The following is a 24,481-nucleotide window of genomic DNA, read 5'->3' on the forward strand; positions in this document are numbered from 1 at the left end:
AATTCTTACTTTGATCTATATTCAACAATCCCTCTCAAAACTTTAATCCTTCCATAAATTTCATGATCAATAGTATTTTCATCATCTTTTTGATCTTTTGGTTTATTTTTATGTTCAGTACCAGGTTTTGGCCAAATACAATTTAATCTTAACCTTGAACATTCAGTACAATTAGGTTTGGTTTCACAACATCTTTTCTTACGTTGTCTACAAGTTAAACATCCCATTCTTGATCGTTTAGTAATGAGTTTGTTTGAGTTAGGAGGCGATTGATCATGAAGTTCTTGTTGATTGTGATGAGTTAAGTGTGGTGGAGGTTGTAAATGAGGTGGAAGTTGTTGTAAATGGGGTGGTTGTTGATGTGGTGGTAAGTGTTGTAAATGTTGTTGTTGTGGATGTTGTAAATGTGGTGGTAATTGTTGAGTTGGATTTTGAGGTTGATAATCATTTGTTGGATTTATATTATTTGCTTTATTTTTTGGTTTTCTACCTGGTTTCTTTCCGCCTCTTTTTGATTTAGGACTTATTGGATTTAATGGTGGTTGATTATATTCACCCCAATTTTGTGGATGTTGTTGATGTTGTTGATCATTGGCGTGAGGATTTTGATAATTTAAATCTGGAGCTGGGTATTGCTGTTGTTGTTGGACAGGTGCTGGATGTTGTTGGGGTTGTTGGGGTTGTTGGGGTTGTTGTTGTGATAGTAGTTGATTTGGTCTTTGTTGTTGTTGTTGTTGTTGTATGCTATATTGTTGATCTTGTAAATGAGAATAATCTCCTTGGTGTTGTTGGTTTAGTTGATGATTTGAATTTGGATTATACACATCTTGTGAAAAATAATTTACTGGTTGAGGAGGATATTGATGATAAATAGATGATTGTGGTTGTTGTTGGTGCTGTTGTTGTTGTTGTTGTTGTTGATTATCTTGTTTATCTTGATTTGAATTGTTTAAATTCGGTACATAAGTTGATGATCTTTGTGGATGATTATTACCATTATTTCCATTCGTATTATTATTTGAATTTGAATAAGTTGAATAACCCCCTTCAACTTTAGGTATTGAAGAATAATGAGAAGTTGTAGTTGAATTTGTTTGTTGTGGGGTGCTTTGTTGTGATTTATTTGATAAACTATTATTATTATTATCACTACTACTAGATAACGAATTCATATTTTAAATCAAATTAAGTAATTTTGAGGAATATTTTATTTGAAAAAATGTGTAGCACTAAAACAAGTTATATGTGCACTTAAAAATTTTGGTTTAAAAATGTGTAATTGTTTTGATGAAAAAAGTTACTAAAAATTAATTGAAAAAGACCTCTGATCAGTTGTAATCGAAACTTTAAATAATGTAAAAAAATTCTCTATATGAATAGGATTTGTTTTAAAAAGCTATCCTTGATTCTATATTTATATAAAAAGTTTATTGTATCAGATGTCTATACTTCTAAACTTTTTAATATGAATATAGTGTAATTGAGTGTAATCAGGATAAAAAAACTCTGTTTTCTTGTAAAGTAAAAAAAATAAATTCTATTGTATGTAAGGGGGGTTGATTTTTAATAATTTTTGTAATTGATACTTTACTTGGTTATGATTCTCAAATAGCCTCGTATCTTGTGCTTAAATTTGTAAAAAATATTGGTAGTAAGATTTATTTGGTATAGTTGATTTGTGGATTTATTTTCCGAACAAACTACTTTTTTCAAATTGTTTCAAATCAATACAAATCGATCTTTAAAATTTTTTGTCTAATTTAAAGTTGAAGATCTAATGTATAATTAATTATAATTAAATGCAAATTGATTTAAATTTATTAATTATAATCAAAAAATGTGTAAAATACAATTGGTAGTCTTGTGGTAAATAAGTTTAAACTTGGATTTTATGATTTTAACAAAGTTTTTAAATGATTCTTGTTTTATCAATGAAGTAAAATAAGAAAATGGGGTTGTAATGAATAATCAAATGCAAAAAGTCAAAATACTAAAGTAATAATCTTGCTTTAAAATAATGTATAAATATCGTTTTCTTTTCCCCTTTTTGAAGTTATTGAAGATACTACCTTATTGTTAATTTTTAATTGGTATTTGATGAGTTTATCTTTTCTTTTTCTTAAGGATCTTGAAAATTAAGGATTATATTTTAACTCCCAATAATGAATGACTAAATTTAATTAGATTGACTTGGTGAATTAACGTAATTAAATCTTTCGTAAAAATAAAGATTTGCTGTTGACTTTATATTCTTTCTCTCAAAAAATTCACTTCAGTATATATCAACACTAAATGAACTTTGCTATGATTTATGCAGATAATTGTTATTGATTTTTCAAAAAATGTGTAAATATTTAAAACAAATCCTTTTAACCCCAAAAACTATTAATTAAGAAAAAAACAAAATTTAAGGAAATTGTTGTTACTATTTGAAATTTGAATTTTTGAATTTAAAGTTTTTGAATTGTAAAATGTATCGAAAAAGATAAACAAAACTTTAAAATTTGATGAAAATGTGTAATTGAAAAAAAAAAAGTTTTTAAGGATTGATGATTCTATTAATAATTTCTTAAGGAGTAGTACGTTTATGTATGTTAGCTCTGTAATTGATGAGATTATTAGTAAATTAAACGGATCTTAATTGATGATATAAATTGCAAAGACTGATGATATGTTTAGTATCTTCAATTTAGTTAAAATGAATGATGATTTGATCCAACCTGTTAGTGTCGAGACTTTTGATTATATTGTTGTTGTTAAATAAACTGACGAATCTAAGATCTTGAAGTTTTAGATTTCAAGATTTGATTTAAAAATGAATGTGATTAATATGTGTAATTAAGTATATTGTAATAAATGAAATACGAAATTAAACGTATTTCTTCTTCTTCCACTACCAATTTTATACAAGTGTTTAATAAGTTAAAGTTGAAAGCTTTAGTAACTTAAGATTTAAAGTTGATCTTTTAATCTTGTTTTGGTTTTGTAAAAATTTAAGTGTCGTGAAAATAAATAAATAAATAAATTTAAATGTGGAACGAAGTAAATTTATATTTATAAATTATTTTTTTTTTTTTTTTGTTTTAATTTAATTTTTAATAGAATTAAATAATTTGCAATAATAAATTTTACTATAACAACAACTAATATTGAAAATTATATTTGTATTCACTTTTTTTATTAAGAAAGATTAATTAATTAATTTTAGGGGCAACAACATTTGAATTTAATCATTTATACATAGAGAGAAAAATAATAATCAGAAAATTATAACCAAATTTGTATGTATAATGTATAAAAAAGATTTAATAATCAATAGAAGCTAAAGAAATTAAAAAAAAAATAAGAGACAATAAGCGGAGTAACTTATTAATTATTATATTAACTGGTCTATTTATATATTATTATGGTATTGGTTCAGAGATGCTATAAGAAATAAAATCATTTCAGGTGGAATATTGACATCATTTTGTAATAGAGTTAAAAGGTTAATTATTTATTTAATTTTATATTAGGGGTTATCCCTTGATATTTATTAATATGTCAAGAATTCATTAAAGTATTAGTTAAAAGTAAATTTATTGACATAATCAAACAAAGCTACCAATTAATTACACATTTTTTCATAATACCTGTATATAATAGTTTTGTGTTTATCTTTATTAAAAAAAAATATTTGCCTTATAGCAAACTAAGTTATTATACATATATTACTATTATTACTATAGAATGGATTTTTTTAATTTATATCATCAGTCATACGGCTTATATTTATTAATTAATATCTATCGAGTTTCTATTCATATGTTAAATTAAATTTTACAAGAAAGTAATATGAGAGAGTTGAAGTAATTCGGAGTTGGGTGTTCGATGTATTAATATTAGGTACAGATCTTTCGACTCCATAATTTGGATCTGGTTTGGTCTCTTATTTTAGATCTATATTTAAATTCTTTTATTTTATAATTAATGAATTTCAAAATTATTTTTTTTGCCCAAAATGTAAGATATTAACGTCAACTTGAAACTCAATAATTTATTAAAATTCAAAATTTCATGACCCCTCTTATGTTTTATAATTTTTTTCTTCTGCCGATTTGTTCAAACTTGTACATGGATTTTTCAATTATTTTCTACAATTAATCTAATGTAAACTTTATCTTAATATCGTTGAGTTTATGATAATTTGAAATTAAAAATGCTTAATTTCCTAAATTGGTTTATCCATTTTTTTACTGATATTTACGATCTAATTTTCAATTTAATTTAAACGCCTTAGCATGTATTTTGAAAAAATTAGTTTTTTTAAATTAATGAATTTCTACATAATTGAGGCTAATTTAAATATTTAAACTTTTAACTAAACCAATTTTTGAATTTGTTCTATAGTGATCCTATTTATCCGTTATCCTATGTATGTTTGAATCAAACACTAAGTTATCTTAATTATTTTTAGATTATAAAAAAAATCCTGACATACTAATTATGCAAGACTCGCCAATTATTTTAATTTTTTTTATTTTTAATTTTGAAACGTACCTAAGGCAATCTCGCCTTTCTCCTAACTTTTTTTTTCCATTTTTTTAGACCAAACTAATTCGAATCAAGTTGACGTTATGAAGGATATTAACCTTGTAGTGATGTCAATTAAGGTACTTTCACCACCTTAAATTTATTCATGGTGAAGAAGAAGTCAACATAAAACTCAAGTTTATGACTACTTTCAGGAACGAAGAATTAAAAAAAAACGAACTGCCTAAATGAATCGCTTTGTTTTGAACAATAATTTTTTTTTCAATTTTACAAAAATTAGATATTGTAAATCAAATAAAATTACAGAAACTTACATATGATCTAGAAAAATATCGGATAATTAAATTTTTCCATACTTTTGAACTAAGATCTTATAAATTCATTTCCAATCCATGATTTCAAATTTTAAAGCTCTATCAAAATTATATAGAGGGTCTAATTTTTCATATGCATTTTTGTAGTTATGATATTAAGATGATTAGAAAACTAATCAAATTTACTGCTTTGAATTGGTTAGTATGAATATTATGTAATACTAAATTGTTATTAATTGTTATTAATGATAAATAAGATGTACAATTTTACTGTTAATTCAACAATAGGTTTACAAACCAATAATTTAAAAGTTTTTACGTGTCACGTATTAAAGAGTTAAATTTTGTATTTTTGTGTTCATATTATGTCCGATTATCTAATAAGACATCAATGATTTCTAATGAGCTTAATTCGATGATCACATAGGAACTCAGTTGCTAAATCAATGCTTTTCTTTAATTTATAAGCTAGTCTCAGATTAGAATTTATATCAAATGTGTGTCAAAAAACTATTTATCACCGATTAAACAATTACCCCTCAAGAATAAAAAAGGTTACTTTGAAATTTATTCAATATCGCTTAAACTTTTTAAAATTTAACAAAACTTAGTTTTAAAATTTTATTAAATTGTACATACTTTATGAAAGTTAAGTTCGTATATCATATTCTATTTGATTTGATCAATTTTTAGTAAATTTAGCATGCTGAATAGATTCTAAACATTAAACATCTTTTGTCTCATTTTAAGTAGAACAATAATACAGCCTCTAGTTTACGCTAATAGTGAGCATTTGATTACAATAGACGTTATACGATCTAATACGCCTGAACTTACTAGATCATTACTTTTATTTACTAAGTTAATCACGAAGTTCTCCAGAAAAGCAAAACCACCAAAAATTAACAGATGAATAAAAAATTTTTACGGGGCAATTACTATTATCTAATTTTAACATTTTTAACATGAATAAATTTATTATGTTGAGAATAATTATTACTAATTGTACATTGATCTAGAAATTAAAAAAAAAGGTCCAGACATCTTTATGTTATGTTGAACGGCTGAATGATTATCCCTCTCAATATCTTTATTCTTCATCAAGTCAAGTTTTTGATCTTTAACTTGTGCATAAACCAAAATGATTCCTTTTGGTCGTCACTTCTATGTTGACACAATTTAAAGAGGTAGTCCAAGTTTTTTCACTTTTTCTCTTAACTGATAAATCTTCGCTTTTCACAAATAAGATAAAAGATTGAATAAAAGTACTTCAGAATCTATAATTTTTCATTATCATTATAATTATTAAACTATCTATTATTCACATCATTCCTGGCATCATTCCACCAGCACCAGGAGGCATTCCGGCAGGTGCTCCACCAGGAGGACCACCTTGACCACCGCCTTCTTTTAATGATGATCTTCCAGCTTTTAATAATTCATCACATAATAATAAATTTGAAGCAATACCAGTAGCTGAACTTATAGCATTTCTTATAACTCTATAAGAATCCCATATACCTTCAATTGATGGATCTAATGGTTCACCACTTTTTAAATCTATACCTACAACATGACCATCATTTATTTCATCTTGACATATAGAAATAGTTTCTAATTGATCTAAACCTGCATTTTGTGATAAAGTTTTTGGAATAATTAATAAAGATTCTGCAAATGCTTTTATACCTGATTTGTTTTTGCCTTTTAATATTGATTTATCATTTAATAAATAATTATTACAACTTAACCAATATGCTCCTGCTCCAGGTATAATACTTTTATCTTTTATAACATTAGCAACTGATCTTAATCCATCTCTTATTGCATCTTTTGTTTGTTGTAAAATATGAGAATTTGAACCTTTAATTAAAATTGTAGCTGATCTTGGATCTTTATTTTCTGTAACATAAGTAAATTTATCTTCTCCAATACTATTTTCATAAACTAAACCTGAAAATCCCAAAATTTCTGGTGATAAATCATCAACTGAATTTTGAGCTTCACCTCCACATATCAACTGTAATCTTTCCATATTTCTTCTTTTAGCTCTTCTTAATGCTAATATACCATTTTTAGCTAATACATCTAATGACATTGGATCTATACCCTTTTGATTTATTATTACAAATCCTGAATCATTATTTGGACATACTTGATTTTTTAATTCAACTATTTTTTTCAATTTTGCATCTACAAATCTTCTTTCTGATTCAACTAATTTTTCACGTTGTTCTGCTGATGAATAAAAAAAACCTGAATTAACTTCTGTTTTTTCATATTCTAATGATACATTTAAAATTAAAATATGAGCATTTTTTATTTTTTTAGGCATATCTGGATGTCTTGCACCATGATCTAATACTAAACCTTTAATTAACTCAGTATCTTTTGAATTTCCATGTTGCATAGTCATAATTTCAATCATATGTAAATCTAATGGATGATCATCACTTTTAACAGTTAATACTGCATCAGTAACTATTGGAGTTAAAATTTCAGCTAATTCATTATTTACTTTAGTAATCAATGAACTTCTTGCAATTTGTAATAAAAATTCACGATCAAAATTTTCCACTTTAGTTTTAAATTCATCTAAAAATTTCAAACTTGTTTCACGAGCAATATCAAATCCATCTACTATAACTCTTGGATGTACTCCTTCACTTATAAACCTTTCTGCTTGTTTTAATAATTCTCCAACCAATAATATAACTGTTGTTGTACCATCACCAGTAATTTCATCTTGTGCTGTTGCTGCTCTTGCAATCATTACTGCAGTAGGATGTTGGATTTGCATTTCTGTTAATAATACTTTCCCATCTTTTGTTAATTTTAATCCACCTGATCCATCTACTAAAAGTTTAAGGGTTCCTTTTGGACCTAAATTTGATGATAAAACTTGTTGTAATCCTTGAGCTGCACTTATATTTACTTGTAATGCTTGATCACGTCTAAATGATTCTGCTTTTGGATTAAGCAATTGAATTGATGATGACATTGCTTATGTAAAAATACAACTTAAAGATGTAATAGAAGGAATAATTTGTCTTAATATTGTTGTTGCAAATATTAAAACTTCTTGAACTTTTCAATTAATTTTTTTTTTCCTTTGTTTGATTTAGATGTGAATAAAATAATATTACACGAACTTAATAGAATTATTTAGAATACAAGAAACTTTGAAACAACTAAATAAATGAGTTATAAAGATGATATTTTCCTACCAGCTAGAAATAGTTTAAGAATTAAACAAGATGAAAGAGAAACAGTTATACGATCTTGTAGAGAAATTACAAGTTATTCCAAAAAATGTATATTTTCTATACATAGAGATTTAGAAAAAGTTCAATTAAAAAAAGAACTAATAGAGTATTTAATAGTTATAAGAGAACATTTAATAACAATTAATGAAATATATTTTAATGATAATTTTCAACTCAGGGGTACAATATCTGGAGCAATTGAAGAGTTGATTGAATTTTTCACGTTCTGTTGTTATAAATATCATCTGGAATTAATACAATATGAAAGGTTTATAGAATTAATAAATTTAATAACAAATGACCTAAAAGAAATAGAAAATGTTGTCACTTACATATTGAATGAGGAACTGGATATTATTCTTTTGTGGGCACCCACATTAACTTCACCAATGATAGATAAAGCAGATTATTTAATGGGATTATTTGATTGTACAGGGGAAATAATGAGAATGGTTATATCAAATTCAACTGATACTCATGGAAAATTTAAGAATTTAGAAACTTTAAATGATTATAATTTTATGAAAAAATTATATGAGAATTATATTTTGTTACAATCTTATTATCCTGGTATTTCAATATATAATGGTATATTTGATGATTCAATAAATTCAAAAGGTAATAATTCATTTAAGAAGAAATTACAAGTTTTTGAAAGTTCAATAAACAAAATTGAGAATACTTTGATAGATCTTTTAATAAGTGATAAAGAGATACTATAACATAATAATTAATGAATAATTTTTTTCATGCTTATGCTTATCTATGAATTCTCAAAACTATGTGGATGTAGTTTATATTCTAGGTACTGGACCACCTGGTGATTTTTCATCTCTTGCGGTTAAAATTTCAACACCATCTTCAGTAATCAACAACATTTGTTCAAATTGAGCAGATTTACTACCATCTAAAGTAGTCGAGGTCCATTTATCTGGCCATGTACAATCTTTATAAGTTCCTAAATTAAGCATTGGTTCAATTGTAAAAACTTGTCCAGGTTTCATTATACCTATAGCTTTATTTTTAGCATAATGAGGAATGTTTGGTTGACAATGAAATAATTCTCCACATCCATGACCACAATAAGTTCTTACTACTGAACAATTATTTTCTGATGCATGTTTTTCTATTATATTACCTAATTCTCTAAATGCAACTCCTGGTTTACAAGCTTTCATAGCTAAATCAAGACATTCTCTTGTTGTTTCTACTAATCGTACAGTATCTGGATCACTAGTAGCTTTTTCTCCAACATAATAAGTTTCATTTAAATCTGCATGAAATCCTAAATAATAAATAGTAACATCTAAATTTACAATATCTCCATCTTTTAATTTTGTTTTATCTGGTATACCATGACAAATAACTTCATTTATAGAAGTACATAATGATTTAGGGAAATTATAATAATTTAATGGTGAAGGATATGCATTTCTTTTAAGACATTCTTTATGTAAAATTTCATCTAATTCATCAGTTGTAATACCTGGTTTTATATAACTTGCAGTTATATCCAATATTTCCCTAGCTGCTTTACTTACTTTTTTAATCTTTGTAATTTCCTTTGGTGACAATGTTGGTATTTTACCAATTCTATCATTTTTAATTTCACTATATGGTTTACCATCTTTTGCATAATCAGGTAATTTTATATGTTTTGGTATTGATCTTCTTGGTGATAATGGATAATGAGGTCTTAAATCTCCCTTGTATTCGAAATTTGGGAATGGAATATATGATGGTTCACCATCTTCTGATTTATGAATAGCTTTATGAATTCCATAACTTGATCTAAAACAATTTTGATCACAAAATACATTTGATATTCCATCTTTTAAACATACTGGACATTTCAACATTGATTCTGTTTCTTTACCACATTGTGGAGCTGCACATATAGTTGTCATTATTATAAAAGCTATAGATTGTGTTTTTTCAATGAGTGAAGTTGTTGTATATTTGAAATAATTATTATTAATGTATAAATTTTTTTGCTCTTTTCTTTTTTTCACTATTTGGTTTCGGTTGGAATTTTATTACTTTCTCTAAAGTTACTCAATAGGACTTTCAAGTAGATTGACGAGACATTATGTAGTCGGTGCTACGCATATAGCTGGAAGACTAGCAAATAGTTCAGTAAGCTAGTTGATAATGGAGCGTCGAGGAAGAGTTTCTATGTTAAAGCTTAATAAAATTTGGTCTTCTGACTAAATGTGATTTTGTGACATTAAATTATTTTTGACTTATTTCACTTTTTGCAGCCAAATTTTTTAAATAAGAGATATTTAAAGAGCAATTAAAAAACACTCTAATTTGAGATTGTTTTACAAATAGAGACATTACTTTCATTAAATTTTATATACATCATATTGAAAAAAAAAATTAAACTAAACATTTGGAGCACCATATCCACCTACTACTCTAAAATCAAATGGTTCAGAAATTTGTAATTTAGATTTCTTTGATTTTGAACTTTTTAATTTATTTTTAATTGGTTCGATAACTTTAGCAGTTTTTCTTCTTAGTTTTTGACCTTTATTTGTTAAAGGTGAATTAACATTTGAACTTGTTGAACTAGATTTTTTAGCTTTGTCATTAGAAACCGCAGATAAATTCATGCCTGATACTGACAAAATTTGATATTCGTCATTGGATTTTTTAAAGATTTTAACAAATTTATGATGTTTTGATGTAGATTTACCTAATTTCGTTTCATCAAAAAAGTTTTTAGGAAGTTTGATGATCATCTTTCCTCTTTTAATCTTAAATTCATATATCGCGTTGGCTTCTTCATCTGAACTTGATTCGCCCACTTGAACACCAGTAGCACCTTTTTTTGAATTAGCATCTTTGTCATCATCTAATGAACTATTGGTATCTTCAGTATTGTTTACTGGCTCTGAAGACAATTTGGCTTCCGCTGAAGTTGATTCTGAGAGTTGTTGATCATTATCACCTTCAACTAACTCAATTTGATTTTTAAATGAACCTAATGTAATCATTTCATATGCTTCACGTAAAGTAGTAGCTTCACTGACATTTCTAATTTTACCTTTTGTATCAAAAACTTCATCCATAATTATTGGTAAATTTTCATTATTTCTAATTGATGGTATATTTGTTTCAGTTAATTCTAATAATATATCTTTATTTATTTGATCAGCGTTGTCCAACATTTTTACCTTAGAAGTTGATAAATTCAAATTCAAATGACCTTCGATTGTAGAAATTTTTTGAAAAAATAAAAACAAGAAAGTGGATCTTTATATATATATCATCAATTTTATTTTGGAATGCTTGAATTCATGTTTCTATGATATGTTGTAAATCAAAATACAGATCTTGAATTTATATTAATTTCATTATGTTACATTTTGCTTCGAATAATGCACCACTCCCAAGACGAATAACCCTTATCTAGATCGTAGGAGCTAGACTATTAATATGATTAACTCTTTATAATGTAAATTGTATCGAATGTCCATTGATATAATGAAGCTAATTGATATTTGATAATTGTATGGTAGTGTATATAATTTCTACTCTCTTTCAAATTATCACCAAAAGAAAAAAATATGTACCAGAAATATTGATAGTATAAGTTTTGCCATTCTACCTAAATAAGTCAATTTAATATCTTAGACAATTTCACTACAAATAAGGTACAATGGTATGTTAAATTATAGTGATACTATCCTATCTGGTATCGATTAAAATTATTATATATATTAACTTTTATGTATAGTCATTAAGAATAATTCCACAAGATTCAAAAGAATCAAAAGTTTCATCAACTCAATTTAATAACCCATCAACAAATACTCCATCATTATCAGAAACTTTACATAATCAGCAAGGACCACAAAACATATCAAGTAGAATAAATAATTTACATCCTTTACAATCTCGTATAACAAATTGGGATCAAACTCAACATGAAACAAGATTAGAAACTTATAGAAGATTATTTGGAGCTGGTGAACCAATAAAAAGAACAATGGAATTATCAATAGTAGAAAATACTGATTTTAAACCTGATGTTTTAGGTGGTTGTGATTCTATGCATAAGGATATTTTAATGGGAAATGATATGAGTTTAGATTGGAATGATGTTTATCCTAATGGATTATACAATAATGGAAATAATTCAATGGATGTGCATAATGAAATAGAAAAAAGATTAGGTATATAATGTTAAGACTAGAGTTTATATAAGTATTATTCATGATAATTTACATGTTCTTAGTCAATTAATTGAAAAGCTATTTGATATTTGACATATACAATTATTGAATTATCTCTTTGTTCCTACAGTTGAAGTGTTTTTGGTCTTTTTTTGTTTAACACTTGTACTCCAACCATCTTCATCAACTGTTTGAATCTTATCAGCACTTGAGATAATAGCAGATGACCAACTCATTAAATCTCTTGAAGCTTCACCACCTAATTGTTGATCAGCTCTTGATTTTCTTTTAACAAATTCTTGAGCAAATCTTCTACCATCCATTGTTGCACTTGAAGAATAAATAGTTTCTGATATTAATTGTTGAGTATCTGATGAATTTGATGGTAATGTAATAAACATTTCTAATAAATCATTCTTGGAAACTGATGGATAAAGATTTGTCATTTGTGATCTTGCCCAAATTAAAAATTCTTCTCTAATAGCTTGTGTATTGATAGTTGATGTATTTGTTTTTGTTGCTGAAACGCTACGTAATAATTGTGGTGTAATTTTGGTTGTTGGAATATTTGATGTTGTGTTGGTGGTAGTTGGTTTCTTTGGTGGTGGTTGTTTCTTTGAGGTGACTGTAGTCCAAGCTGTAGCTTCTTCTTTTGGAACTGAATTAGCTAATGCACTGGCAAATGATATACTATTTCCATAACCTGAAATACCTCCAAGGTTTGAATTTTGTTGGGAAGCAGCGGCAGCAGCAGCAATTGCAGCTGCATTTTTAGCTTTTGCTAATTCGGCTTCCTCTTTTTGAATTTCAGCTAATGATTTAACAACTGTTGGTTTTTCATTTGTTGTACCCCAAGTTGCAGGTAATTGAGATTTTTGTTTTAATTCTTGATCAGCAGCAGCTTTTTCAGCAGCAGCGGTAGCTGCCCATTCTTTTGTAGATTGTTCTAATTTAAGTTTATTTTGAATTTTCTTTTGTTGTGACATTTTTTCAGATTCAACTTTTTGGATTTCTTTTAATGATAAACTTGGTTTTTTAACTTCTTCAACTTTTGGTTTTGTCGCCCATGGTGCTAATGCTTGAGGTTTGGAAGGTTTTAAATCAACTGATCTTGTAGGTGGTGCAGCAATCTCTTCTTCCTCTTCTTTTTCTTGTGCTTGTGGTGGTTGAGACTGATCAATGTCTTTAGCTTGATTTGAAACCGCAGTTGATGTTTCTCGAAATTGGGAAGGTAATGTAGTATTTTGTTGTTGAGGTTCAGTTCCAGTTTTGACATTATCAAGATCATCTTGTAAAATATCGGTCACCACAGAATTCATAACTGCATTACTTTGATCATCTTCCTCATGATCATTAATTGATTCATGTCTTTGAGCTGAAATAGTACTGTTGTTTCCAAATGATTGATTGACATTTGTGCCTGCCATAAAAGGTGAGTTGATTCTTGATACAGATTGTCCCATAACTCCAGCGCTGACCCATGGAGAAACTGGATTTGGTTGATTCATTTGAGAAGTACCAACATTATGATTATTCATGAATGGAGCTGTTGATCCTGATGCGGGTCCAGACATTTGTTGATTTAATTGTGAAGAAGTGTCAATGCCCCATCCACTATTGTGTCTTGATAATAACGGTTTTTGTTGCTGTTGAATTTGTTGTTGTAATAAAGTTGGCATTGATGTCAAATTAAAATTTTGACTAAATGAATCATTTACATTTGCAGATGGAGTAGATTGGTTGAAATTCTCCATTCCTGCAAAATTTGATCCATTCGGGAAACCATTATTTAAGCTGTTAATTGGTTGATTGAAATTTGTTGATGAAAACGCATCATTGATTGGAGAATTAACAAAGTCATTTGCAAAAATTGACAGTTGAATATTTGATGAAGGTAATCTAATTGAACTTCCATTTTCAAAACCAAACGGTTGATTTGTAGCACTTCCGCTAAATCCAAAATCACTTGATTCTTTCTTTTGACTTAAATCAGGTAATGGTACTTTAAATGGTTGTATGTAATTTTGAACAGTCTCACACAAATTCTTTAACGTTTTAAACTCTTGCTCATCATTTCTTCTTATTCTAAGTTCAAGATCTAAATAACCTCCAGTAAACCATTCTTGCATCATATCTCCATTAAAAGGACCTTGTTCATTTCCTGAAGGGTCAATATAGAGCCATTGAAGTTTGTCAGGTGTAATTAATGAAACAGGAGGTGATAATGCAGGTTGAACTTCTTTTGAAACAGTTGAATTTGCCGTTCCAAAACCACCATGATAGCTTGAAGTTCTATTAAGATCCAAATTGATATTTGATGGTGTTGTGAATGAACTTAAACTATCATTAACTCCAGATCCAAGATTTATTTTATCAAATGTTCCACTTAGTTTATCAGCTAGAAATGATTGATCTACTGGTTCAGTTGATGATTGATTCACATCTTGTTGGCCCAAAATTTCTTGCTGTTGGCTAAATTCTGATTGAGATTGTTGTTGTAAGTCATCGGTTTTTGGTTGTTGTACTACTTCATCTTTTTGATTTAATTCTTGTAAAGTCAAATGATAAATTGGTTCAGGTTTGGGCCATTTATAATTTTCATTCCCGTTAGACTTAATTTCAGTATTCAATATTTTATCTTTGTTATCATACCATACTTGAAATACTTCTTCCATTGAATATTGTTTGCCATTTTTATTTTCAGAAATATTGGTTCTAGTATTATTATTCAGATTCCCGTTACTATGATGATGGTAGTGATTATTTGAATGACCATTATAATTCTGATTGTTACCATTTCCGTTATAAGTTTGGCTATTATTCAGATTACTAATAGATGAATTTGAATTGAAATCATCATTGTTGCCAATATGATCTTGATTTTTACGTTGTCTTTGATACATCTCGATTTTGTTTCTTTTAAAACTTTTAATGAAATTTTGTAAATAAAATAATTTTAAAATTTACTTCTTGAATATGAAAATAAATAATTGTAAATCTTATTAATTACTTTGTTTTTAACTTATTTAGTTGGTTGTAAGTTTAATTGTTTCAAGAAGGTATTAAAATTTTTTTTTTCACCATAAAGAGAAAGTAAGAGAGTAATTTCTAATAATGATCTGAGTAATGCTACCATTTTTGATGAAATATGAAACATTTAATAAATTGATTAAATTAACAACAATTATGGATCTATAAAAAATTGTATCGAAGATCTATCGATCAAGTAATCGTCCTTTGTAATATTTTTACCCCAAATCTAAAGCTGTTTTTGCTATAAGATTCAGAATTGGTTTAAGTGAAAATTTTAAGGACGAGTATAAAAACCCAGATATGTATTCCAATTTAACTATTCCCAGAAACGACAATGCTATCACTAATCATCTTCTCCATAGTATTCACTTCATCATCATTATCATTATTGCCCCCACATCTAGATGAGTTTTATAAACCTCCTAAAAATTATAATAGCACAAAAGTAGGAGAAATCTTAAAAGTAAGACCGCCACCAGGTCCAATTCGATCATACCTTGCTCCGATTAATGCAATTGCATGGCAAATATTAGTTAGATCAGAAAACTCAAGAGGTGAACCAAACGTTATAGTTATGACTTTATTAGAACCACCAGATGCTAATCCAAAAAGAATCTTATCTTATCAACCTTTTGAAAATGCTGCAATTCTTGATTGTTCACCTTCTTATGCTTTATTATCTGGGTCTTTTGATATTTTTGAAACTCAATGTGATTTAACATTCATATCCATGGCATTGTCTCAAAATTGGATAGTCATAATACCGGATCATGGTATGTAATTATTTAATTGTTCTTGGATATGTTGTACTAACTTTTATTATGTTTTTGTAGAAGGACCAAATTCCGTTTTCCCGGTTGCTAAAGAATCAGCATTTGCAATCTTAAATTGTATGAGAGCAGCAAAAACATTCATAAATGAGGATGCTAAATTTGCATTAATCGGATATTCTGGAGGTGCTCACAGCTCAGCATGGGCAACTATATATCATGAATCATATGCACCTGAACTAGAATTAGTTGGTGCAGCATTGGGAGGATTGTTTCCAAACATAAGTGCATTATTAGAAAATGTCAATGGTGGACCATATGCTGGTTTAATTGTCAACACTTTAAATGGATTGAGTAATGAATATCCTGAATTCAAAAATGCACTACATAAATATGGACCAACTTTAAAAAATTATTGTTTATTTTCATCAGCTGTACATTATTTTGGAACTCATTTTAATGAACATATATATAAGAATTTTCTTTATGATGAAACAATGAAAAAATATTATTTAAAAAATGATTTATTGGGACAAGATAAAAATCCAACTGTTCCTATATTTATATATCATTCAAAAATTAATGAAATTGCCCCAATTGATGAAACTCATAAAATAATAACTCAGTGGTGTAAAGCTGGAGTAACTTTGGAGTTTGCAGAAGACGCTAGTTATAATCATATGGTTGAAGCATTTTCTGGAATACCTGCTTCAATACTTTGGTTAAATGATAGATTTAATGATGAGCCAACTGAATTTGAAGGAAATTGTCATTGGGAAAAAAGAGTTTCTAATTTATTATACCCTGGAGTCCCTAATTTTTTAAAGGAGTATTTGAAAATTTCTGCTAAGCAATATTTATCCCAGTTACCAATTAGATGAAGTATTAATTGACATCATTTAGATACTTAATGGTAAGATTTTTTAGAAATTGCAATAATATTTGATAAACTAGCTCTATAGCACATTTAAGTTGAAAACTAACCTGTACAATTTACCATCTTGCTTGAAAACTTGATAGTCCCTATTCCAATGATGTACTCTTTGTGTAAATCAGTTGCTACATTTGTTTCATTAATTATAGTTTATGCCAAGATGAACCATACGACACATGAGATCAAGTTGGGTTCAATTTCCTTTCCAAGGCTATTTATAGATTGAGTATTATTTTTTAGCTCTTTGATGATTAAATAGACATGATTAAGTTCTAATTCGGTTCAAATGATTGTGCTTGTTGGATTTTACATAGCTGGAGGTGTGATATAAAAAAAATAATGTTTGAAATTGTAATGTTAGTTTGCATTATATATAATTCTATAAAGTGATTGTTTTAATTGTAATTGAGTGTTAAGTGGTCCAAAGTGAAGTTGATATTGCAGATCGGGGAGTTAATCTTGTTGTTGAGTATATGATACTAGTTTTGTTTTTTCCTACACCAACAATCGTCATAGTCATTTTCAATTTGTATTAATATATCATCATCAAAACAACTTTCCAGTTTAAAAATTTTTTCAACTTGCTTTTTTAAGTATGAACTATTTTCACCTCGATATACTTGTACATGCAAGTAACCACATAATTTTTTATTTTCATTATTTGGCCAAAAACGAGGAGTAGTTATTGATTTTATACCTTTTATACTAGAAATTTCATGTAATTTTGATCTTATTGTTGATTCTTGGGATTTTGTTAAACTAAGTAAAAGTGTTGATGATGTTGATTTCATTAGTGGAATTGCTGATAGGAATATAAGGACTGCTATTATTAATGATGCAATGGGATCAAATCCTTGCCATTTGAATATTTTTGTTAATAAAGTTGATATTACTACCCCAACTGATCCTAATGCATCTGCTAAAATGTGAAGAAAGATTCCCCTCATGTTATCATTTATTTCCTCCTGATCAGTTGTAGTATCTGTTGAATTATTATTAGGCTCATGTGAATGTGTATGATTATGTGAATGACTATGATCATGTGAATGTGAACTTGATGAATGTGAATGACCATGTCCGTGGCTATGTCCATGAGAATGCCCATGATTAAATGCAAATACACCAACTAAATTAACTAATAATCCTAACACGGAAACAACCATTAATTCATTAGTCTTTTGTAAAACAATAGGATTAAATAACCTACCAATAGCTTCAAATAAAATAGATCCACTAATTCCCATTAATAAAGTAGCATTTGTAAAACCAGCTAAATTTTCTAAATTAGACCAACCAAATGGATATTTACCATTTTTATTTACTTTCATTTTGGATAATACACCAGCTATTAAACCTAGTGCTAATGATATACAATCTAATAGCATATGTAATGAATCAGATAATAACCCTAAAGATTTTGATCTAAATGAGTATAAGAATTGAATGATCATAAAACTTGCGTTTAGTAGTAGAAAATTGAAGATGGCTTTTGTATCTTGATGTTTTAATACTTCTCCAAGAATTGTTGATTTTTGTGAGTTCGTGGTGGTAGTGGCAGAAATCGATGAGTTTGAGTGTTTTTGATTCAATTGATAAAAATTATAACTTGAACCCGGTATAATTGAGAATGCAAATACGATGTTTAAAAATGTGAGAATGTCTAATTTCTGTAGTACGATATACCTCAATATTGAATTAATGATTGATAAGAAAATAAAAATGACTTTGTTGTTTTTGTTTGAGAATTCTTGAAATGTAATTAGACTTATTATGAATGTAATTGAGTTAACTCCAATCATGCTAAAATTTAGTAATTTGAAAATTGATAAAATTAAAGTTATTGATGCAATTGCAAGGACTGACACTAGGAACTTGTCTACCCTCAATTTATAATTTACACTTGTTAGTGTATAAAATCCGGAAACTAATGAAGTATATCCAAGTAATGTTATAAATGATAAATTCTGGAATAAGTCAAATACCATAATGACAGGGGTATAAAAATTTTTGCAGTCAATAAAAAATCCAAATAGTATTGAGCTTACTTTATCAAATCCAATTATATTAATAGGCAATAATACAAGTGCTATTGCAGCTAATAATTTGATGGTATTAATTTTAGATGAATTGCTGTTGATGTTTTCATCTGTGTTGGTTTGTGACGGTATAAGTTTTACCAATTGTGATAAGTATATGCAAACAAGGATAAGTGAACTTAATATAAATGCAACAATTAGATTAATAAAAAGTTTATAAAATATAGTATAATAATCGTCGCCTGAGTTAAATGAATGTGAAGTCGGTAAATTGTCTATATTGTTTGATGTTGTAATTGTAATTGAGATGAGTTCATATGATAAAAATACAATGGGGTATGCTATTAGTAGTGGTAATGTAGTTATAATATTTGTAAATTTTGTAGATATTGAATTGGTTGTAATCGATGATAAATTGTCTGAAATTGAATTGAATTGATTTGATGACGGATTTAGCTTGTAGGGTATCTCATTTTGATACATATTATTATCAAGGATATTATTATCCTTGATAAGCTTAGCTAATAGCTTTGACCTGATTTAAAATATTTAAGTAAGGAAATGTTATGCAATATGAAATTGGTTGCTTTTGGTTGTTTAACCATTTTAATCAAGAACTGAAAGTTTGACAGAAGAATGAAACAGTTATAATAAGAGACGTTTTTGTGTCATTATGACTGACATGTCCTGAAACTATGTTTTGTGACTTGCAAGCTAGTGTTAATAAATTTATAAGCAGATCATCTTTATACAACATAGAACCAAATAGAAATTCAAAACCATACCTAAGAATAACTTCATAAAATCATGTCAAGAACAGGAGTATTAGTAATGGGTCCAGCTGGGGTTGGTAAATCCACATTCTGTAACTCAATAATATCTCACATGCAATCAATTGGAAGAAGAGCTCACATTGTAAATTTGGATCCAGCAGCAGAACCAACAGAATTTGAATTCACAATAGATATAAGAGACTTGATTAGTTTACAAGATGTAATGGAAGAAATGGATTTAGGTCCTAATGGTGGATTAGTTTATTGTTTTGAGTATTTGTTACAAAATTTAGATTGGTTGGATGATGAAATTGGTGATTATAATGATGAATACCTAATATTTGACATGCCTGGACAAATCGAATTGTATACTCATATTCCAGTAATGCCAACTATAATACAACACCTAAAGCAAGCTTTGAATTTTAATTTATGTGCTTGTTACCTCTTAGAATCACCTTTTATTATTGATAGTTCTAAATTTTTTAGTGGGACATTATCTGCAATGAGTGCAATGATTTTACTTGAATTACCACATATTAATATTTTATCGAAAGTAGATTTAATCAAAGATGAAGTATCACAAAAGAAACTTAAACAATTTTTAAATCCAGATCCTTATTTATTAGCAAAAGAAGAAGATGAAATTAATCCAAAATATAAAAAATTAACTACTGCAATAGCTAATTTAATAGATGATTTTGGTATGGTTCAATATTTACCACTTGATTGTTCAAAAGATAGTAAAAGTGTTGAACATATTTTGAGTTATATCGATGATGTTACTCAATGGAGTGAAGCTCAAGAACCTAAAGAGCCTAATGATCAATTGGAAATTCCCGATGAAGCTTTTTGAATTATCAAGATTAAAAACTCGGATGCTAGAATTGGAGTTTCTGCAGTACTTGTCAATGATTCAGCGATGCTGATATTACTTGTTGAATATTTGGTTCAATTTTACGCTTCATTTAGTGGTATTGACGGCCAACTAGTGCATATAAGAGCTTGTCAATCGGAAAGTGTGATACGTGAGTCAAAACTTGTGAGCATTCGATATCTCAGCCTGAAGTTTTTTTAAACTCATCATCCAACGAAGAAGGCTAGTAGAAACTGAGACTTAGGTTAGCTGGAATAACTTTACAAGGCTACTTAATTTAAATATTACAAAAATAATATTAACTATATAAAATTTATTTCTATATTATCTATAACTCTATTTTATTAATTTAAATATAACTTAATTAAATAAGTAATAAATTCAAATTTATCATTCATTAAATCATTTAATACAATTGTTTTTAATTTTTGGTTGTAATGAATCTATTGAATAACAAATTCTTCAACATCGAATTTTTTAGATGAAATACCCATATTACCAATGAATTTTTTAGCATCTTTTCTCATTTTTTCAGTAGTTTCCTTATCCCAACCTAATTCTTTAGACATAATTTCAACAACACCATCAACTGCACTAAGAGCTTCTCTTGCATTTAAAAATGCTAATCTTGTTCTTCTTGCTAAAAAGTCAACTGGTGTTCTTGGATATTCATATTTTAAAGAATATAATAATTCTGCAATTGTAAATGGTTCATCAAATGATTGATAACTTAAATTATTTTCTGGGGTTACTTCAACAACATTTGGTTTAAATTCTTGAGTTGATGCTAATGTGATTGGTAATTTATTAAAATCATTTGCTGCGTACAAATCTAAAATCATGGCTGATCTTGATCCATAATTATGTGATAAATGTTTTGCTAATTTTAATGGGATTTTATATTCATGAATTAATCTTGCTGAATAATTCTTGGAATAATCTTCACCACCAATTAATATTAAATCATTCGTTTGACATGGTTTTAAATTCTTACCATCGAAATTAAAATGTTTAACAACGTAATCAATAGTTTCTTGTGCCATTTCTCTATATGTGGTCCATTTACCTCCTGATATAGTAACTAAACCAGATGGTGATTCAACTAATAAATGTGATCTAACTAATCCTTCGGTTGATCCTGTTTCACTACCTTTTGGAACAGTTGCTGGATCTCTTACTAATGGTCTAATACCTGACCAAGCAGATAAAACATCATTTCTATCAATTGGGAAAACTAAATATTTTTGCATTTCTTTAATAATATCTTGAATTTCTGCTTCAGTTGGGGTTGGATTATTTGGAACTTCTTTTAATGGAGTATCAGTAGTACCAGCTAAAACTTTTCCTTGCCATGGTAAGAAAAACATAACTCTACCATCAGATGTAGAAGGATCTAATAAACCCATATTTTGAGGACAATAATATTCTGGTAAAACAATATGAACACCACTTGATGGAACAACCATTCTTGGTTTTTGAACTTCTTTTGGTGGTAAACCTTGAGGATCTTCATCCATTTCTAAAATTTTATCAGCAAATGGACCAGTTGCATTTATTATTGAAGTAGCTTGAATTTCATATTTTTCATTAGTTTCTAAATCAGTTGCTTTTACACCATATAATTTACCGGAATTATCTTTTAATAATTGATCAACATTGAAATAATTTAAAACAGTTGCACCATTTTCAATAGCAGTAATAGCTAAGGTAGCATTCATTCTTGTATCATTAAATGAACCATCATGATAAACACAAGCTGCTTTAATATTTGCAGTATCCATCATTGGAGCAATAACACCAGCTTGTTCCTTACTTAATAAAAATGAATTTCTTAAATTTTGTCTACCAGCAAACCAATCATACATTTTACAACCAGCGAAAAAATAAGGAACTTGCCAATAATTATAAACGGGAATCATAATTGGTAAAACAGTACATAAATGAGGAGCAGTTCTTAACATATTACCTCTTTCATTCAATGCTTCAATAACTAAATCTAATTGAGCTTTTGATAATTGAAAAATTGCTTTTTCTAAATATCTTACACCACCATGTGCCATTTTTGTAGATTTTGATGAAGTACCTGAACCAAAATCAGTTTTTTCTAATAATACAGTATTTAAACCTCTTGTTGCTGCATCTACTGCACAACCAGTACCAACAGCTCCACCACCAATAATTAAAACATCGAATTTCTTGGTTTTAGTTAAATTATCAACTAAATCTTTTCTTGTTGGTGGTTCTGGATAATCTTTTCTTAATGGTTTATATGATGATACAATTTCTGGTTTATGTTTTGGTTTAATAAAATCTAAATATATTATTGTACCTCCAGCTATTGTACCAACACCTAATAGCGATTTAACTAATGTTGATTTTAAATATTTTGACATATTGTAATTTTTCCAACAAAAAAATGATACAAATTAATTATTAATAATTCTTTAAAATGATATGTATAATACAGATGAATAAATATTTTTTTTTTAATAATTTAATGTTGTTGTCTAGTTCTATATTGCCTTTATTCCTAATTAATTTCTATAATTTTAAATGTGACAAATTTATTCTTATTTTTTTAATTCAAATATTTTATGATAAATTGTATCAAAATTTTTATCAATTTGAATAAAATCTATTGAATTGAATTTATGTTAACCTTAATTATAAATCAATTTTCAATCAAATAAATTGTGATAAATAAAAAATTGATAAAAAAAATAGTTGTTAAAAAGAACTTGAAATTAAAATGAAAAAAATGAAAATAAATATTTTGGTTGTAAAATTATTTTGAATAAAGAAAAAGAAAAATTATTTTATTTATATATAGTTTATTTATTTTATTATAATGTATGTATATAGAATAGAATTTATATTGATGTAATATTATAATTTTAATATATTTATTTTTCAAAAATTAAATAGACAAAGAGAGCCTTTCTTCCTAATACATTGTTTAATACGGACTATGCTTCAACATTATCGACAACAGTGTTTTCAGATTTATAATTGGTTATCGAAGTAAGAATTCTCAATATCAATTTGAACTTAATGTTTTAAATTTAATTCGTTAGTTCAATATATTATTATTGCTATATCTTTTAATACTAAATTTTTTTTTTTTTTCAAAACCTTGTGACAAAATTAAAAAACTTATTCTGAAACCAAAAAGAAACGTATGAATCGGAATTCAGACGATCTATTTGGTGTATAAATGATGATAATACAAATTTTCTTTATATCTAATAATTATTACATTGAAAAATTAAAACTAATATAATGACTTGATTAAATCTAGAGATATCTAATGTAAACTAATAAAATTTGATAAATATGAATGTGATTTAATTGAAGATCAAAGCTTAAATTATAATAAAAAACCGTTTTATTTTTTATAACTACTTACTATTTGTACTAAGTTTAAAGTTTTTAATCTTAAATTTTAGAACGAATAAAACGCTTTCGCTTTTGTTTTTCGTATCAGATAATTTAAATTTTATTCGTTTAAATAAAAGAAATATTAGAAAATATATTCTTCAGCTAAAAATCTGGAGTAAATTAAATATAAAAAAAATCTCCATTTCTCCAGAAATTACTAATCATATTAAAATATCATATGTCTCACTGATTAATTTTCGTTTCAATGGTTATACAAATTTGATTTATCTTTCATTTACACATTTTGCATGGAAAAAATTAAATGTGAAAAATGAAAAATCTCAGGGACCCGTGCTATCTAACACATGATGATGAAACCATAT

At 27.2% G+C, this 24,481-nt stretch overlaps 11 protein-coding genes across 11 annotated transcripts; 4 read left to right on the forward strand and 7 right to left on the reverse strand. All coding sequences in view use genetic code 12, as the record gives it.

Annotated features, from left to right (window-relative positions):
* Window positions 1–5: 5 nt before the first annotated feature.
* On the reverse strand, window positions 6–1,172 carry CZF1 (Zn(II)2Cys6 transcription factor CZRF1; the record flags this gene model as incomplete). The annotated part of the gene is made up of 1 exon (XM_051761959.1): window positions 6–1,172. The coding sequence occupies one exon, from the start codon at window positions 1,170–1,172 to the stop codon at window positions 6–8; it is 1,167 nt and encodes a 388-aa protein (XP_051621113.1).
* Window positions 1,173–6,168: 4,996 nt separating this feature from the next.
* Window positions 6,169–7,848, reverse strand: CCT6 (chaperonin-containing T-complex subunit; the record flags this gene model as incomplete). Its single annotated transcript, XM_051761960.1, has 1 exon — window positions 6,169–7,848. One exon carries the CDS (start codon window positions 7,846–7,848, stop codon window positions 6,169–6,171), a length of 1,680 nt encoding a protein of 559 aa, XP_051621114.1.
* A 198-nt stretch (window positions 7,849–8,046) lies between these two features.
* KGF54_001577 (uncharacterized protein) lies at window positions 8,047–8,835 on the forward strand (the record flags this gene model as incomplete). Its single annotated transcript, XM_051761961.1, has 1 exon — window positions 8,047–8,835. The coding sequence occupies one exon, from the start codon at window positions 8,047–8,049 to the stop codon at window positions 8,833–8,835; it is 789 nt and encodes a 262-aa protein (XP_051621115.1).
* A 72-nt stretch (window positions 8,836–8,907) lies between these two features.
* KGF54_001578 (methionine aminopeptidase) lies at window positions 8,908–10,020 on the reverse strand (the record flags this gene model as incomplete). The annotated part of the gene is made up of 1 exon (XM_051761962.1): window positions 8,908–10,020. The coding sequence occupies one exon, from the start codon at window positions 10,018–10,020 to the stop codon at window positions 8,908–8,910; it is 1,113 nt and encodes a 370-aa protein (XP_051621116.1).
* A 480-nt stretch (window positions 10,021–10,500) lies between these two features.
* KGF54_001579 (uncharacterized protein) lies at window positions 10,501–11,289 on the reverse strand (the record flags this gene model as incomplete). The annotated part of the gene is made up of 1 exon (XM_051761963.1): window positions 10,501–11,289. One exon carries the CDS (start codon window positions 11,287–11,289, stop codon window positions 10,501–10,503), a length of 789 nt encoding a protein of 262 aa, XP_051621117.1.
* A 491-nt stretch (window positions 11,290–11,780) lies between these two features.
* On the forward strand, window positions 11,781–12,305 carry KGF54_001580 (uncharacterized protein; the record flags this gene model as incomplete). The annotated part of the gene is made up of 2 exons (XM_051761965.1): window positions 11,781–11,783; window positions 11,859–12,305. 2 exons carry the CDS (start codon window positions 11,781–11,783, stop codon window positions 12,303–12,305), a joined length of 450 nt encoding a protein of 149 aa, XP_051621118.1.
* A 102-nt stretch (window positions 12,306–12,407) lies between these two features.
* KGF54_001581 (uncharacterized protein) lies at window positions 12,408–15,200 on the reverse strand (the record flags this gene model as incomplete). Its single annotated transcript, XM_051761966.1, has 1 exon — window positions 12,408–15,200. The coding sequence occupies one exon, from the start codon at window positions 15,198–15,200 to the stop codon at window positions 12,408–12,410; it is 2,793 nt and encodes a 930-aa protein (XP_051621119.1).
* Window positions 15,201–15,664: 464 nt separating this feature from the next.
* On the forward strand, window positions 15,665–16,981 carry KGF54_001582 (uncharacterized protein; the record flags this gene model as incomplete). The annotated part of the gene is made up of 2 exons (XM_051761967.1): window positions 15,665–16,103; window positions 16,164–16,981. 2 exons carry the CDS (start codon window positions 15,665–15,667, stop codon window positions 16,979–16,981), a joined length of 1,257 nt encoding a protein of 418 aa, XP_051621120.1.
* A 532-nt stretch (window positions 16,982–17,513) lies between these two features.
* KGF54_001583 (metal cation transporter) lies at window positions 17,514–19,553 on the reverse strand (the record flags this gene model as incomplete). The annotated part of the gene is made up of 1 exon (XM_051761968.1): window positions 17,514–19,553. The coding sequence occupies one exon, from the start codon at window positions 19,551–19,553 to the stop codon at window positions 17,514–17,516; it is 2,040 nt and encodes a 679-aa protein (XP_051621121.1).
* A 324-nt stretch (window positions 19,554–19,877) lies between these two features.
* Window positions 19,878–20,699, forward strand: KGF54_001584 (putative signal sequence-binding GTPase; the record flags this gene model as incomplete). The annotated part of the gene is made up of 1 exon (XM_051761969.1): window positions 19,878–20,699. The coding sequence occupies one exon, from the start codon at window positions 19,878–19,880 to the stop codon at window positions 20,697–20,699; it is 822 nt and encodes a 273-aa protein (XP_051621122.1).
* Window positions 20,700–21,163: 464 nt separating this feature from the next.
* On the reverse strand, window positions 21,164–23,113 carry GUT2 (glycerol-3-phosphate dehydrogenase; the record flags this gene model as incomplete). The annotated part of the gene is made up of 1 exon (XM_051761970.1): window positions 21,164–23,113. One exon carries the CDS (start codon window positions 23,111–23,113, stop codon window positions 21,164–21,166), a length of 1,950 nt encoding a protein of 649 aa, XP_051621123.1.
* Between the last annotated feature and the right edge of the window lie 1,368 nt (window positions 23,114–24,481).

This window comes from Candida jiufengensis (assembly GCF_024610255.1).
Source record: "Candida jiufengensis strain CBS 10846 chromosome Unknown scaffold5, whole genome shotgun sequence".
Classification (NCBI taxonomy): domain Eukaryota; kingdom Fungi; phylum Ascomycota; class Pichiomycetes; order Serinales; family Debaryomycetaceae; genus Lodderomyces; species Lodderomyces jiufengensis.